Consider the following 18,464-nt stretch of genomic DNA (forward strand, 5'->3'; position numbering starts at 1 on the left):
TTGAATAAATCCAATATTTTCTAAATGTGGGGTCAAATAGCTTGCTTCCAGGAGTCACCTTGCAGTGCTAAATTTTTATTCTGAGGTGTTTGATAAGTTTTTTTTCTGCATTTTAAAATCTAAAGCTGCCCGAAACCTAAAAGTGGAGCAAATCCAGTGTCAGAGATGATAAAATACTCTGCTATGCATTTTATAAGAAGTTGTCATTCAAGTATGTGGCTAGTTTCCACCTTTCTGTTTATTATTTGGAACATAAAATTCTATGTAAACCAGCAAAATGAGGACCAAATTTAAATATTCAAATTTTGAATTTTAAAATGTATGATTGGTACTCTAAGGGAATGGTATTTGAACCTCAAATCGTCTTAAGCCCGTCCTTTTGCCGATTCTGAGCATATGCTCAGTGAACAGTTCCGAAGATTTTGCTTGGATGGTGCAACCTAAAATCTGGCTTTGAAAGTCTGTTTTCAGTCTGTTGAAGGGTTTTTGGGCGGAGAGTAGAGCTCCTAAATAGGAACAGAGTGCACTTCTAGCAGCTCAATCTTTCTGAGGACATTTGGTCAATTAGGCCTTTGTTTACTTCCTCCGCTGAAAGACTGTAGTATGCCTAGTCAGGTTCATTAGACTGAAGGAGCTGAACTCACTTAAAGCAAGACCCTTACCTCTGGACCCTTGCTCGCTTTTCAAAAAAAAAGAGGGATATTTACTTTTCAGAGTGGGTATATAGCAAACTGCTGGCCTGGAAGCTCATTTTGGACAACTCAAATCTCCGAGGGAAGTGATAGTTTCCTTTTCTCCTGGGATTTCCTCCTGCACTCAGTTTCCATTCAGGTCTGTTTGCAGGATCACCAAAATGAATGATTCCTCTCTTTTTCCCCACTCCATCCCCCCGCCCCCAACATACTTTGTTAGTATGTTTGGTTTTGTTCTCTGTCTCCCCCTTTTAGACTGTGAGCCCACTATTGGGTAGGGACTGTCTCTATATGTTGCCAACCACATATTTATTACTCTATTTATTTATTTCACTTGTACATATATATTCTATTTATTTTATTTTGTTAGTATGTTTGGTTTTGTTCTCTGTCTCCCCCTTTTAGACTGTGAGCCCACTGTTGGGTAGGGACTGTCTCTATATGTTGCCAATTTGGACTTCCCAAGCACTTAGTACAGTGCTCTGCACATAGTAAGCGCTCAATAAATACGATTGATGATGATGATTTATTCATTCCTCCATTCCTCTCTTCCTCCCTTCAAGGCCCTACTGAGAGCTCACCTCCTCCAGGAGGCCTTCCCAGACTGAGCCCCTCCCTTCCTGTCCCCCTCTCCATCCCCCATCTTACCTCCTTCCCTTCCCCACAGCACCTGTATATATGCATGTCCATATTTATTACTCTATTTATTTATCTTGTACATATCTATTCTATTTATTTTATTTTGTTAGTATGTTTGGTTTTGTTCTCTGTCTCCCCCTTTTAGACTGTGGGCCCACTGTTGGGTAGGGACTGTCTCTATATGTTGCCAATTTGGACTTCCCAAGCGCTTAGTACAGTGCTCTGCACATAGTAAGCGCTCAATAAATACGATTGATGATGATGATGACTCCAAACCCCAATTCATTAAATATAGTATTTGCACTAAGTGCTGGGGTAAACACATGTTAAGCAGGTGGGACACAGTGCCTATCCTACATGGGGCTCACAGTTTGGAGGAGAGGGAGAAGAGGTATTTAATCCCTGTTTAAGGGATGAGGAAACTGAGGCACAGAGAAGTTAAATTACTTGCCCAAGGTCACCTAGCAGGCAAGTGGCAGAGCTGAGACTAGACCCAGATCCTGTGACTCCAGATGCACTAGACCATGCTGCTTCTCAAGAACCCCAAGATTACCTCAGAGAAGTTGTCCTCATTACCCAACCACCCTGGGGCCCCATTTGTTCATGGTGTTCTCCCAGCAGCATTCTGTATTTAGGACCTATAGAACTGAAATTGGTTGAAACTATTTTGGCAGTTAGGGCCCATGCTGACACACAGCTGTAAATGCACTCAGTATGGATCTGCTGTTTTATTTTGTATTTCAAGGGAATGCCTAAATAAGGATCCTCTGTAACCCCATTGCCCTTCCACATTCCAGCCTGGAAATCTCAGCTGGAGGAAGTTATCTGAACCATTCTGTAATTTTCATAATCTCCAAGATGATTGGGTAGGGGTTGCTTTCCCTAGCTACCCTGAGAAAAACAGCCACCGCAGCTGTAGGGTTTCTTTTTAAAGAAAGTGCGTTCAGTGGGGTTCTGATCTGTGGGAAAATATTTTTTTCCCTTTTTGATTGGTGCTTGCTCGGGCACTGTGATTTCACATTTAAGGGAAATGAAGCACTTGTTTTGTGGGAACTCGAACATCCTGGCAGAGAATTTCTTTTTTTTGGAGGGGGGGGGGGAAGAGGGGAGGGGAAACCTTGCTCCAGATACTGTTGGTTATTGTTTGGCTAGAGAGAGAGAGAGGACCACCTCGGAAGCTGATTACACTGCCAAAAGTGTACAGTCCTAAAAGAGCATGGCTTTTATGCAAGTTTGAATCTTTTCCTTTCCCTTTTATATTTTTGTACATTATTTCTTTTATTACCCATATATTTGTGGCTGGCTAAGAACAGTTTTTTTTTGTTTTTTTTTGCTTGGTGAATTGCATGCATAATTTTCCTTTTTTGCTATGTCAATCAAATAACAGTTGACGTTCTTTTGTTTCAGGCTCCAGACAAAAGAAAAGCACTAGAAGAGACCAAAGCATACACAACCCAATCCTTAGCCAGTGTTGCTTATCAGATAAATGCGTTGGCCAACAATGTACTCCAGTTGCTGGACATCCAGGCCTCCCAGCTGCGGAGAATGGAGTCTTCCATCAACCATATCTCCCAGGTAATAACTAATAAATGACTTTCAAATCTGTGTCACCTCCACTCAGCTGAGCAACAGAGTGGAAGCTAAGGATTTTGAGCTCTGCCTGCAACTGGCTGTATGTCACTAGGAAAGTCCCTTATTGCGTGGTGGGTTTTTTTTCTTTGGAGTACACCTTTCTTTTGTTTTTTTTTGTTTTTTTTTTTTTACAAGAAATAAGAAATGACTATAACCTGGTCCAGAGAGATTCTGTAATTTTATTCCATTAATAGACTCTAGCTAGTTCCAGATACTTCTTATTTTGGAAGAAGGCCCCATGGTCATCTTCCTTTGTGGTCCCACTTTTGATATTTCTGGATATGGCAAATATTATTGGAAAATATTTGTCTTCGGAGTCTGATCGTAAGGAGTGTACAGAACAAAATCTATCTTTAAGTGAATGCTTAATGCTTTTAAGAATACCCTGTGCTTAATATTGCTCCTTTAAACAGAAGTTACAACTGTGTTGTTAGCCTCCATGTAATGGGCTCCTCTAATGTATTCAACTTGCTAGGGGATTCTTATTTTTAAGATTTTTTTTTAAAGAATTAAAAATCAAAATAGCTGATCCAGTGAAAGCTAATTCATTAAAGCAGAACTGCTCATCTCTGAATAAAACAATTACCTCTAAACTCTTAAAGCTACAAATTTATGTAAAAATGGTAAATGAACAAATTTTTCCAATTTGAGTTTGAAATTTGGGATTCTTCCGAACCGAAGCCAAATTAACCTAAAATTCATAGCCAGTATTTTTATGGTGGGCTCATGATTGGCACAGGAAAATAATGATGGTGGAGTCGCCCATTGTAAACAAGGGGCGAGCTTTGATGGCAATCCAGCATGGCCTAGTGACAAGAGAATGGGCTTGGGAGTCAGCGGATGTGGGTTCGAATGTTGCCTCCTCCACTTGTCAGCTGTGTGACTTTGGGCAAGTCACTTTGCTTCTCTGTGCCTCAGTTCCTTCATCTGTAAAATGGGGATTAAGACTGTGAACCCCATGGGGAACGTGGACTGTGTCCAACCTGATTACCTCGTATCTACCCTAGCGCTTAGAACAGTGCCTGGCACATAGTAAGCACTTAACAAATGTTATTATTATTAGTATTATTATCATTATTATTATTAGCCCAGTCCTGAAGACTTTGAGCCTGAGAATTTGCACAAAATAATTTATTTTTAGTGGTGGTGATCCGTGATGCAGCACTCATAAGCTCTAGTTCCCGCCAGTCCTGCTTCTGGTAGGGTAGTGGTTGCAACGGATGAGCAGGAGTGATGAGGTATAGTACACTGTGAACTGCATAAAGTAATTCTACGTACAAATCTCATTTATGAGCCAAAGTAGCTGAAACATCATGCCAAAGTTATGACAGCCCCTTGGGCCAGCAGACAATATTTAAATAGGTGTTTAGGTATGCTTAAATTAACACTTGCATGCAGTAATGAAGGATGTTTTCCCTCCCAGTAGCACTATTTATTGAGCACCTATGTGGTGCAGTGCACTGTACTCAGCACTCAGGAAGTGCAGGACAAGGAAATGATATTTCCTGCCCTACAAGGAGCCAACATTCTATAAGTGGAGGCAAACATAAAAATGTTTATAACACTGTCAAAATGAATAAATTGAGCAGACTTGTACATAAACTGTGATCCCACAGTTTTTTGTTTTGCAGTTTCCTAAGAGGTAGCAGTCAACTTTTAGTAACATTACTAGCAGATGGAGAGCTGACCAAAGAACTGGGGGTCATGATTACATTATATAAAATTCCCCTACCCCCCAACAAGTTAGTACAATTTATGGAACAAATTTTTCCAATTTGAGTTTGAAATTTGGGATTCTTCTGAACCAAACCCAAATTAACCTAAAATTCATAGGCAGTATTTTTATGGTGGGCTCATGATTGGCACAGGAAAATAATGATGATGGAGTCTCCCATTGTAAACAAGGGGCGAGCTTTGATGGCGATCCAGCATGGCCTATAAAATATAAAACAAATATAAAATTCCCCTACCCCCCAACAAGTTAGTACAATTTATGCTTTCTGTAACTGATGCTCTCTTTGGCCTTTCTCCTTTTACCGCAAAGTAGAGGTACCATTTCAAAAACACATGTTGAACTTAAAGATCCCTAATCGACTTCTAGGTACTTAAGGCTCTTGCGAAACTGAAACTTTTGTAGCTGTAGCAGTTTTTCAGATCACTAAAGAAATCCACATTGTGAAGCTGAGGAGGCTGAAGCGAGCTTCCACCTTCCCTATCACTACTGCATTTGGCGAGGACCATCTTTTAAAAGGTTTCTTTTGTTATGCTATGTAAAACAAAATTATTAGAGACTATTTTTCCAAAGCCAAAGGGTTGGTGAAATCCGAACTTTATTAAAATAGTCACTTGGGTGGTATGGAAATCTTTCAAAAGTTCTAATCCTACATTATAAGCCACAGCATTTGCAGTTAGCAAAAGGATTCCTGTTTGAATTGCCGAAACAACTTTAAAAGTTGCAGTTACCGAAACAGGTACGGTTTGCCAGTGACTGTGGTGAACAATACCTGTTTTGAGGATATTTAGTAAGATCTGTTGTAGTTTCCTCTCCTGTTGACTTTTTGAAGCTAGAGTGGGGCAGGGGAAATGGGTGTTCTTTTAAAAAGTTTTGGGCACTGTGGAGGTTGGGTTAAAATTTATTTTTGGTTTTTTACACTGGTATAAAAGTATTTTTCATCAGAAATATGAACCCCTGTTTTATTCCGAGCCTCAGATTCCATTGTAAAAAGTGAGTTTTTTTAGTCTAACTCCTGGCAACTGGGAAATTGAAAATGTGAAATCTCCAAACTTTCACATGCAGTGCTATTGCATGGTTTCATTTAGATGATATTCAAGTTATATATTTAAGTAGAATAACTAAGCCAGCCTTGGAAATTAAATTAACACACCATAAAACCCGTCCACTAAATCCACCTTTGCAGGGTGAGAGAGAAACTATTATGTCTTTCAGCACGTGGGTATATTGGGTGTTGAGGGAGGTGCCGTGGATGGAGAATAGGCCAAGGGGAAAAACTGGAATTGATTCTCAAGCAGTTCCATTTTGTCCTTCCTGTGGGGATGAATGGGTGGGACACTTAAGGACAATGATAAGATTCCCAAGAACAAAGGATGGGGATGGGGGGGGAAAATCACTTGCCACTAACCTTTTTGTTCCCGTACAAATTTTTGTAGAGTTAGCTTGTTCATTTTTATCCCTCTGGTTCCTGTTTTGGATTGGGGGCATAACTAAATCTCATACTGTCTTCCTTAACTTGTTTGCCCTGATGTGTGATGGAAGTTTAAATGCTTGCATAGCTGAAATCAACAAAATTACAGGGAACTAAAGATCATGCCTAGTTTAACTAAAGATTAAGATCTAGTTGACTTGTTTCTAATATGTTTCTTTGGCCCTCCCCATTCCTCAAGACTGCTAGTATTCCCACTTCCCCTCCCTTTTCAAGTAGAAGATGGTTGAAAGGAATAAAAATCTGATGAGAAAAGTTAAAAGAATAGGTTTATTGAAGGGGGTTGAAAATTCCCTTCCCTTGGAGTTCATAAAAATAAAGTAGATTTTCATTGGTCTCTTGTGGTATAGTTTGTTAGAGGGGTGGACTGAATGACTGCTAAGCACCACTAAATATGATTCATATTTTTTAAAAGATAGTAATAAGGGAACTATAAACTAGTTCAAGAAAAAAAAAATCAAATTCTGGAGTCCGCAATGTAGTTTTAAACCTTCTTTCAGTTTAGCTTTTTCTTACCCATATGGCTAATTTTTTAAATTTTTATTTCTAGTTTTTGGTCTTTGAGACAATTAGGGTGTACTCCTACCGTGGAACTTTCTGTTAAGCAGGAAATAAAACTGAGTCTTCATTATCACAGTTGTTTTTAAAGGGTCAATACTATCAGCTCTGATTCATTTATGAATGTGGCCAAACTAGTTCCTTTAGTTTGATTGTGAAAGTGGTTGAAAAACCTTGTAATTTAAACTCATTCCACTTAAAGGAGGAGAAAGAAAGATGCCTTTTGGGAATAATGTAAAAAGAAATCTGTGAATTTTTCTTATTTTTTTTTCATTATTTGATTACCAATATGGAAGATATGGGTGTCTTTCCCCTCCAAACTACTGTCAGCTTTTAGCTTGAAGTATTTCCCGGTGCCAACTGATTATCTGCATTCTTCGTTTTCATATTAATAGATAGCCCAAGATTACATGCTGAATTGAAGAGCCACTAATTACTTTGCACTATTTCTGTTAATTGACTTTGAATTTTGAGATTAAGGATACTGAACTATTCTGTTCTCTCAGTTGCTAACTTTTCAGTGGCTTATGATTTATATATATTTTTTGCCTCTGGAATTTAAGAACAAGGCAGGGTCTGTATTTTATTAGTAAAACTCGTAAGTCGAAACACTATTACATCTGTCTTTTCTAGTAAAATTTATCTTAAATTCTGAATGCCAACAGTTCAGTATTTAGAAAAATAAATCTAAGAATCTATAGCTCTGAGCCCTTTCATGTGCATGTCTTTAGTAAAGAAATCTACCACAGACATTAAATGCAGTAACATTTGTTCAGATTTTCATTCCAGTTTTCTAACATTTCATTGGGAACGTTTACCAAATTTTTATTGAATGAACTGATTTAAAAATAATTTCCCTTTAAATGATATGAGGTGGGGTTAGGCTTGAATGATGTATAATTGTTAGAATCATTCATGTTCAAATATTTTTGCAGAAGTAGAACTAGGGACAGACACCCTTTATGATGATGATGGTATTTCTCAAGCGCTTCTGTGCCAAGCACTGTTCTAAGCGCCGGGGAGGTGGTGTTACAAGGTAATCAGGTTGTCCCATGTGGAGCTTACAGTATTAATCCCCATTTTACAGATGAGGGAACTGAGGCACAGAGAAGTGAAGTGACTTGCCCAAAGTCACACAGCCGACAAGTGATGAAGCCGGGATTAGAATCCAAGACCTCTGACTCCCAAGCCCGTCGGGCACAGCCACTCTTCAGTGTTGTAAAGGAGTGTTGATGCTTCCCATCCCAGAGTCTGGAGAAAATAGATCATTTTAGATCCATTTAAAAATTATACCATTGAAGGACATCCAAATTCTTACTAATTGACTTATACAATAGAGGAAGAGCTTCATTCTGACACGAAAATATTACTTTGACTCGTTATCATTTCTAGGAACTCCTTTTTAAAGCCCTTTGTAAATCAGGTGATGCAATTTACCCTCAACTTTTGCCTGTGTAGTGTGGTTATTGATGCTAAATCACTTTTCAGTGACATAGACTAAGTCACACATTAGAGCAATATAGGGAATAGATTGCCATTGTAATATACTGTACTTTTTATTGTTCAGTCTAAATGGAGCGCATAACCCTGAAACTTCCCAAAACTGAAAGTTAATTTCTACTTGTGAGGTGCAGTTCTAGGGTGGAAATAGGCCAGTGGAGTTACGGATCCTACGGAGCTTCACCTTTTATATGCAGCCAGATTTGCTTCCCTGCCAGTTAGTTCTGTGCTCCGTCCAGCTGTGCACGTTTAGTTACTTGAGCCCCTTTTTGGAAATCTTTTTAGTTTGCACTATTCAGTTGAATACTGGGCCTAAAAAAAAACTGAGTAGGGGAATGTTTGCAGATTAAAGAGGGATCTGCCTAGGGAGTTTCCATGACAGCGCTCTTCTATGTTTAAAACAGTAGGGCCTCTCTCTTCTTCCTCTCTTCCACTGCTCTCTCCTCCCTCCTTCCTTTCTTTTCTCCTCTTTTCCCACCCCATTCCAGCCCTTCCTTTACCAGGGCCCATTAAAATTGTATCCTCCCTGAAATGAAAGATCAATTCAATAGTCCTGGCTTCTATTTTATTAAAAAAAAACACCACCCCACAGTTATTGTTAGGGTGGGGCTCTTTTCCTGGCTTTGTGCTTTGGAAGACTCTATTGTGGGTTGACAGTAGTTATTTATAGACATAATGCTGTTTTACATGTACTGCGCAGAAGCACTGTAATAATAGTCAATAGGCTTCTTTTACATTTCTAATGGCTCATATGTGTATTTGATTGCATATAAAAGGAACTCTTCATTTTCTTTTTTGTCCTTGAGGGCCTTCAGGCCGTGAAGAGAAGCAGTGTGGCCTAGTGAATAGAGCACGAGCCTGAGAGTCAGAAGGTCTTGGGTTCTAATCCCAACTCTGCCATTTGTCTGCTGTGTAACCTTGGGCAAGTCACTTAACTTTTCTGTGTCGTAGTTACCTCATCTGTAGAATGAGGATTAAGATTGTGAGCCCCATGTGATACAGGGACTGTGGGCCAACCTGATTTGCTTGTATTCATTCACCCCATTGCTTAGTACAGTGTCTGGCAGATGGTAAGTGCTTAACAAATACCACCATTATATTATTATGACATAATCATCATATTATTATGATGATAGTTTTCTATTGAATTTTGGGTGAGAGAATACTTTAGATAAGGAAGACCTTTATGTAGTCCATCGTACTGACTTGCGCATTATGTTTTTAATACTGCCTGAGGATAGGGTGTTTCCTGGGAGGTGAGGAGGAGCAGGGGGATAGTAGGGAAAGGAATGGCTTTTATGGGGGGGAGGATATGAAGTTTTTATACTTATGGCCCAGGAAATCTATAAAACTTTTGTATACAGGGTTTCTAACTTCATGTAATTATTCAGGCCACCAGTACCATAATAATAACGTGAGCCCCACGTAAGTCAGGGACTGTGTCCAACCCTATTTGCATGTATCCACCCCAGTGCTTAGTACAGTGCCTGGCACACAATAAGTGCTTAACAAATACCACAATTATTATTATTATATTCTTACACAAGATTGGAAGTGTCACAATCCAGTATAGAATAGTGTGTGTTGAGTACAGTGCCTGGCACATAATAAGTGCTTAACAAATACCACAATTATTATTATTATATTCTTACACAAGATTGGAAGTGTCACAATCCAGTATAGAATAGCGTGTGTTGAGTATTAGTCTCATTACCGATAAATGTTAGCTAAGGAATAACTTTTATAATTGCATACAGTAATAATGATGGCATTCTCCCCCCCACCCCAAAAAAGGGAATACTAGAGGCAGACACTTGTACTGAATTTTCTTTAACTTTTCAGCTTCAAGCACGGGAATAACTTTTATAATTGCATACAGTAATAATGATGGCATTCTCCCCCCCACCCCCAAAAAGGGAATACTAGAGGCAGACACTTGTACTGAATTTTCTTTAACTTTTCAGCTTCAAGCACATATGCCCCTGTTGCAGTTCTTAAAAACATTTTACCAACCTTGGGAGTATTTTTTTTTTTCCTCTCAATAAATCAGTGGTATTTATTGTACACTTACTGGGTCCAGAGCACTGTACTAAGTGTTTGGGAATACAGCAAGAGTTGATTTTTCTCCTAGGCTTTCTCTCCTACCCCATGTACTAGAAATTGAGAGGTGTCAACAGCCCCCACTGAGGCACGTTAGAATCCCAGTGGGTTCAGAGGAGGATAGCTAGAGGTTCCCAAGTAGCAACAGACCACCAGTGCATCCTAGTCTGTTTACATTATCAGGCTCACCAGTGGGAGCCCAGCCTTTGCAGTTTAGTTGGCTCTTTGTAGGAGAGATACAATCAATGGTATTTGAGCGCTTACTGTGTGCAGAGCACCGCACTAAACATTTGGAAAGTACAGTTCAGCAACGGAGAGATGCATCTTCCGTGACCACGAGAGCTGTCTGCTTTAAGATATCTAACAGTTTAAAACAACTAGGGTGTGTCTTAATACCCGGGTACAGAGCACCAAACATCAGTCTTCAGCATTCAGGATCTTCTCCATCATCATCATCAATCGTATTTATTGAGCGCTTACTGTGTGCAGAGCACTGTACTAAGCGCTTGGGAAGTACAATTTGGCAACATGCAGGGACAGTCCCTACCCAATAGTGGGCTCACAGTCTAAAAGGGGGAGACAGAGAACAAAACCAAACATACTAACAAAATAAAATAAATAGAATAGATATGCACAAGCAAAATAAATAGAGTAATAAATATGTACAAACATATATACATATATACAGGTGCTGTGGGGAAGGGAAGGAGGTAAGATGGGGGGGGGATGGAGAGGCTGCCCCGTGGGTGATTCCCCTGGGCCCGGAAGAAAGTGGAGAGCCTCAGTTGCTGGAGCCTCAGTTCTCCAGTGTATCGGCGGCGTGGGATGTTTTCCAGACACCCCTCACTGAGGACCACTTTTACATGCCTGTGGAGATTGCTGCCATGATTAATGGAAGCATTTTCACTAAAATTTCTGGAATGTTGTAGTGCAGAAATCCTGCCCTCCATTTGTTCTTCCTCTGCTTGTTGCCTCACACTTGTTTGTTCCCGTCTCTTTTTGGCTTTTCCAGATTGTGCCTTGCTGGGACAAATGTCCCAAACACGTTCCTTAGTAATTGCTTCCATATTCAGTAAATTATGGAATTGACCCAAATATTTCATTGTACCTCTCAGCCCAGTGCCCTGTGCTCAATTTGTATAGTTTAGATTGTGTTTAGTGGGTATATTCAGTGCCAGACTAAGACAGATCAGTAGCTCACCCAGCCCAGAACTTTGTCTGTGACAAAAGGATGCTTAGTGACAGTGCTGTTCTTAAAATGTATCCTTAAATTTAGCATGTATCCCCTCAACATTCAAAACCTTTTTTCTCCCTACAATGAGCTGACAGTCCAGAGGAGTCTACCAACTCTGTGGTTTTGCTCTCACCCAAGCATTTAGTACAGAGCTCTGCACACAGTAAGGGTTTGAATAAATACCATTGATGATAATGATGATTCAATTAATTGAATCAAACACTCCTTGAAACCACTGACCTGTTAGGTTTAAGTGATTTCCTGGGACAACAAATTCCATATACTTACAACTTGGCATATGTATTTTTCTATGTATTTTTCTCTCTATGTTGCCGACTTGTACTTCCCAAGCGCTTAGTACAGTGCTCTGCACACAGTAAGCGCTCAATAAATACGATTGAATGAATGAATTTTTCCTTTATTAGTTTTGAGCCACCTTCAAGTTATAGGAGTCCTTGTGGTGATATATTTGGTGAGGAGCAATTCATTGTTTTTTGTCCATTCCCTTCATGATTTTGTAAATTTCATTCAAGTTCCTTCTCAGCAGTTCTCTTCTCCAAACTGAAGAATCTTAATCATTTTTTTTCTTCATCTATCTTCATATGGCAACTGCTCCGTCTCTCCCAAATATTTCCATAAATGTTAAATGTGCTTTATTAAACATATGGTCTCCTAGCAGGTTAAATTTGGAGTCAGAAGTCATGGGTTCAAATCCTGACTCTGCCAGTTGTCAGCTGTGTGACTTTGGGCAAGTCACTTAACTTCTCTGGGCCTCAGTTACCTCATCTGTAAAATGGGGATTAAAACTGTGAGCCCCTCGTGGGACAACCTGATCAACTTGTATCCTCCCAAGCGCTTAGAACAGTGCTTTGCACATAGTAAGCGCTTAATAAATGCTATTATTATTATTATTATTATTATTATTATTATACCATGGACTTAAAACAAAAAGCAAATGTTTTAGTCCAGAAAATCCCTAGTATAGACCTCTGACTCAGATTGTTAATGAATCTGCAGCAGGTAAAGTGGTGGTTCAAAAATGAAAGTAATGCAGAAAAGCAGACGATCTAAAAGGCTGGACATATTATGAGTATTTAGATGGTTGATGGGGTGACATGAAGGAATGCCTTTTGGAGGAGTTTGGTTTTTTAGTAGCCTCTAAGCATGGAGAAGAACACGGTTTGCAAATGGCAAGGAGTGAATTCTGGGCTGTGGGAAGTCATATTTCATCTTGCAGCAAACAGTAATGTAGCATAGAATGGTGGAGAAATTTATTCTAATCAGTGTGCCTTATAATTGGAAGTCAGATATTTTCTGTTGCTGCATTTAGGAACATCTGGGAACAATTCTGCTGCACTGGAGTTTGTCACAGATTTAGAGAAGGAAAATAAACCTCTCAATATCAGCCAAATCCCCAAGATTTTTTGATATTTTTTCTTTTCCCCTGCAGTTTTACCTGTACTTGCTTAAAAAACAAAAAAAGCACTTGTTTTAATAGACTGCCCAACACAAGTACAGATTTCATGGTTTTGGGCAGGTTCTTATCTGCAAGAGGTTTTTTATGGTATTTAGCAGAAAACCCTGTCATATTGTCGTCGTTTCCCCTCCCCGCCCCATTTATGGACTGTTGTTATAGTGGGTTTTTCTGAAAAGTAGGATTTTTTGGGGGAAAGTGTAATTTCTAAGGATTTCTTAAACATTTTGCCATTTTATGTAATTGTAGGTGACTTGTTCTGTTTAGAGCATTGCTGGGGTGATAGTAAAGTAGGTTAATCAAGAGAGGCTCACTAATTTCAAGGTGTTTACGATCCAAGACAAGCACATTAGCGAGATCATAAACAACAGAATATGCCGTGAGATTAGTAGTTCCTTGGCAATGGAAGAAGTTAGACAGCATACAGAATTAAAATAAACAATTCTCCAAGGATGAAGCTGATGAGATCATTGTAAATTGTTCGTACCACCTCATCCCACTCTTTGGACTCTGCCCCACCCATGATGGAGTCTGATTTTGTTACTGCATTTTTTCATCAAAAGTTGTGACAGAGTGGAAAAACTTGGTGACCATAAAGTGTCTGTTTCTTCTGCAGGTGGAGAACATATTCTAGTCACAAGCAGGGCCACAAAGATTGCTTTACTACCTATATTCCCAAGCATTTATGAAGGCTATCACCCTCTTGCCTTTTGTGTATACTTTGTGGACCCTTGGAAAATGTAAACTTGGGCTGATCATTAACGGAATTTGGCCCTCCTTATATAGTATTTGGAATTTTAAAGTGCTTTATGCCCCCTCCATAAAAAGTTTGGGATTACTGTCTTTCCTTGTTGATCTCCCACATCATTCTTGGTGTCAGTGGCTTTAGATTGAGCAAACAAGTGGAGTATCAGTCAAAATATACAGAGGTTAAATATGTGTCCTTTAGTTTTTAAAGTGGACTATGGAGTAATTTGGCATGTGATCCACATGAAATAAATACTCAGCAAATCTCTTTATATTCTTAATCTTTGCCCATAAGTGTCCCTACCTAATTATTTGAGTCAATCACTTACTGTGTGTAGAGCACTGTACTAAGCATTTGGGAGAGTACAGTACAATAAAGTTGGTAGACCTGTTAGCTACCTACCATGAGTTTACCAACCAACAGGTAAGACAGACATTAATATAAATAAAAAATCTACCATTTGCTCTAAGGGTACAGATCCCTGGGTATTTAAGTTAGTGTAGTTATTGAAGTGATTAAGTGATGGAGCTAGCTGAAAGGAAAGCAAATGAAAATGAAGTATGTCCAGATCCAAATAAGGGAAGATAGTTCAAGCCAGTGTCAGGGATGCTAGCACTTCTTTACTATTTTCTTAGTTCGGATTGTTTAGCTTCCGAGCAGCACATCTTTAAATTGAGGCAGATTCGGGGAAGGAATTTTTGAAGGTGGGAAGGGGTACGTTGAACAAGTGGATATTAAGCATAATTCTGAAAACTATCTGTATAGAATCCTGAGTATTTTGGTGAGTATTAACCAGATCTGTAAAAGACCAATCACAGTCCAGTCGGATATTGACACATATATAAAAAAAACTGCATGTGAATCTCTGTTAATTTAGTGTTCTAATTTTTCCCATCACTATTTTGACTTCATCAAGTCCTTTCTTTTCATGTCTTCTGGAGGAGGAGTACAGCTAGTGCCCCTTCTCCCGGTTTAAGCACACTTCAAGATGGTATTTAGCATACTTCAAAATTAGGACAAACTGACGATGTGTTAATGAGCAGGATCACTTGATTCCAAATGCATTCAAGACCATCCTTGTGTTCAGAAAGTCCTCCTGTCACCAATGGAATGTGCTTGCAATTTAGTGCTTATTCTTCCTCCCTGTTTCTTCAAGGGAATTCATTTTGTTTTTAAAGTTTGCTTAATCAGTTTTTGTTTATGATGTTTTCATGCGTGGTTGGACTTAAAATTTGACATACATTATCAAACAATCTTTCATCCTTCTAGCCAGATCACCAGGCAACCCACTTGTGTATATTCAAATAAATTGCATAGTTTTCTTCTTCTTTATGAAATGTTCAGAAATACCTCACAACTAGCTCTATATCTGCATAATTTATGAGGACATGTTTCTGCTATTCAAAGCTCTGAAATGCCTAGAACATTTTGGTAATCTTATATTCTAAGTTGAACTATTTTGATTATTGCTTGTGATTTCCCCTGCTATAGAATCAATTCTGGTTTTTGTTTTGCATGAGATTTGGGTCCCTCATTTTCAGTTTTATGTGTTTTATTAACAAATGAGGGGTTGCCTGAATAATTTTGAACAGTGGTGCTAAGGAGACATAGACCCCACCACTGCAAAAAAAAAGTAGTGCTTGAGGCAGAGCATTAATTAAACATTGTTTTAAATGCTTGTATTCTCCACTTCCCAAAGCGCACATCTAAAAACTGCATTAAAACACAAACTCTTATTTGTAGCTCCCTTTCCTTTTTCCTCTTCCATCTGTGTCTCCCGCTATTTGTAAAGTTGTTGAGGTCAAGGATTTTATCTAACTGGTGTACTTCCCCAAGCAAATAATATGGTGTTCTGCACTCAGTATGTACTCAATAAGTACTATCGATCAATGAGCTTTAGTTTAAAAAAAAATGATCTTCACTCATTTTAAGAAAAGTTTTATAATTTGCATTATTGCAATGTATTAATATGGGTAGGAGGTGTTTTTAACATCGCATTTAATTCAGTCCTTTGGGTAACATCGATACTTAGGATGTTTGTTATATAAAATTGAACAGAGTTATATTTGAAGACGTGGAATCTGTTGAAATAATTTAGGCATGGCATTTAGGAGTTTAGGAACTGAATTTGGGAGAGTGAAGACCTCTCCACAATTCTGGTCCAGTTATATACATTCAAAAGAGCCCTATAGTTCTTTGATAACACCTAAGTAAAGGTTAGGGAGAGTTGGTGATCTCATCTATTCACTATTGTAGTAGGGATCAAAGTTCTGACCTCTAGCCCATTTTTTTAGCTAGTTCCTCCACTGGCTCACAACTTCTTGTCTCTGGAGATATTTTGGGAGTGACTTAAAATACAGAGTGAAATAAAGGTGGATTTTGAGTACACTTGACTGGCAGAAAGTGTACAGTGGTCTATGCCGTAGAGAACACATTTTGGATCTTAATGTATACTTGTGGGTCATTCTTAAATTTGAGGTAATATTTCACTCTCAAATTTAAAATACATTTTTAATCTTTGTTACCTTTTAACCTTTACACTAAGCTTTGATTTGTGAAGAAGGAACTGTGAATGAGGAAACTGACACAAAACTAGAGTTGAGGTTGAAGCCCAATATTACTGAGGGGGAAAAAGGCATAATTCTTGACTATGAAACAAACATACTGTTATAGTCCATTTGTTTCATAGTTTCCAAGAATGAAGCTTGCTAAGAAGAACTGTGGCTTGGGACCAAAATGATGTTTTCAGCTTCGTATTAGGCAGCAGCACAGCTAGGAAGATGAGAATCTGGCCTGTGTTTAAGAAACTATATGAATTTTGTTTCGGGGCTAGCAATAGTGTGGATATTGTGTTTTAAAACTGGAAATCCACACTTTCAGAATCTAGGCTACTAGTTGAAATGCAGGTCGGATGATCAGGTACAAACCTGAAGATGATCACACAGCTTTTTGGAAAAATCCTACTGGTGTTAGTTCTGCTTTTAAATGGACAGATGTCCCCATCACATTTAATACTCATTTGACTCTTGGATTGTATCTCAGCCATCAAAGAACGTGTGTAGAGAACATTATGCCCAGATGCCATATCCTGTTTGTTTTAAGACCTATTAGGTTATATGGGGAAAGCATATCCATTCTGATTATTCCCAAATTAGGCAGTAATTGCAATATTTTAATGAAATGATTTGATATCATTTAAACAGAACCCAGATTACATGTTACTGTACTGTGGAACCTGGTGGCCCTGTACTCCTCTTTCTCAGCCACTTTGAGCTTTGGGGCTGTACCAAGTGTGTGTTTTGACTCCAGTGATGAAAAGGAGGCAGAGTATGACTGAGGGAATGAGAATTGGGAGATGGCAGGCTTCAGGGAGCCAATAATGCAGAAAGCCACCATTTTGTATCCTTTCATCCCTAACTAGAAGCTCTCAAGTTGGTCAGAGACTTGGGATGATTTAGGTTGGGAGTCACAAGATCAGAAACCCTCCACGGAGGGGTAATTTCTGCTTCCAAGACTTTTTCCCAATGTTATACAGTACTACTACTACAACATGAACCTCAACCTAGACAGGTAGCAAGAGATTTGGCATCGTGTGGGTTAAAAAGTAGGAAAGTCAGCAAAAATTGGTAGAGAATATATCAGGGGTTGTCTGATTTTTGCCTCTATTGAATCACACCTGTGTAGACCACCACACTGACTATGTCCTCACCTTTGTTATGCCTTTAAAATCTGCCCTAGTCATACATAGGATGGCACTGGGTGTCTTGATCAGTGATGCCCATCACCTTTTTACTTTTTTATTAATATTTTCAATTGCCATTGCCCAGGGTTTTCTGTTTTTGAGGAGCTGCCCTAATTTTTTCGTGCCTTTTATGGAACCTAACTTCTAATTTAAGATTGGAGGGAAGCTTAAAAAAATCAGACCTGCAAATTGATTCTTTACGTTGGTGGAAAAAAAAAAAAGAGGCACAGTAAACTTTATACCGTGGAAAATTTCACTGCCAGTTTAGCTCAAGATCTGAAAAGATGATTGCTAGTTAACTAAACTTCTTTAAGCAATAGTTGCAAAAATGCTAATTTACATTCTGGAACCTGTTGCTGCAAAACAGCTTTGTAGAGTTTTTTTTTTTTTTGTTCCAAGTTGCAACTTTGAACTACGTTTTTTCTTTTTAAATCTTGAAGGTTCAGTAAATATTGCTGTGCAGGAACTATTTTTAGGTTTTTTTTAAAGCTCATTTTCCCTTCTAGCCACCTGCAGTGCCCTACACAGTTGCACGTGTTCATTTTATCTGAAGCTGTTTTGTTTTTCATCTTGGCATGCAAGCAGTTTTTGCTAGAGTGGTTTTGCTCAGCTCTCTTAGCAGCGCAACAAAGTAGTCATCGTCTAAAAATCAGTATAAATTGTAAAGACTGAAATTCGCTTTCTTCTGGATTAAGAACAGCTACAATCTTAGAATATTAAAAAGAAAATGTAGCCGACTTGATTATCCATAGAGGCTGGGCAGCAAAAATAACCGAAATCAACAAAGGATTCAGAAATGTTTTCCCCCACTGAACTTTTTGCTAGAGGTTTTATCAACCAAAAAATCCAACCTTTGAATCCTTTGCTTTCTACTAAGGTGGGTAGCCTGGAAAGGTAAGCAAAAGAAAAGGCTAGGAGAAGAAA

The 18,464-nt window shown here is 38.8% G+C and overlaps 1 protein-coding gene across 9 annotated transcripts in view; it reads left to right on the forward strand.

Moving 5' to 3' along the window:
* ABI1 (abl interactor 1) overlaps positions 1-18,464 on the forward strand; it is a 102,460-nt gene that overhangs the window by 39,024 nt on the left and 44,972 nt on the right. For all 9 annotated transcript variants that reach the window (XM_038755835.1, XM_038755839.1, XM_038755836.1 and 6 more), the window contains exon 2: positions 2,739-2,906. In XM_038755835.1, coding sequence (XP_038611763.1) covers positions 2,739-2,906 — 168 coding nt within the window. The remainder of the gene's footprint in view (positions 1-2,738; positions 2,907-18,464) is intronic.

Source organism: Tachyglossus aculeatus, chromosome 13 (genome assembly GCF_015852505.1).
Source record: "Tachyglossus aculeatus isolate mTacAcu1 chromosome 13, mTacAcu1.pri, whole genome shotgun sequence".
Taxonomy (NCBI): domain Eukaryota; kingdom Metazoa; phylum Chordata; class Mammalia; order Monotremata; family Tachyglossidae; genus Tachyglossus; species Tachyglossus aculeatus.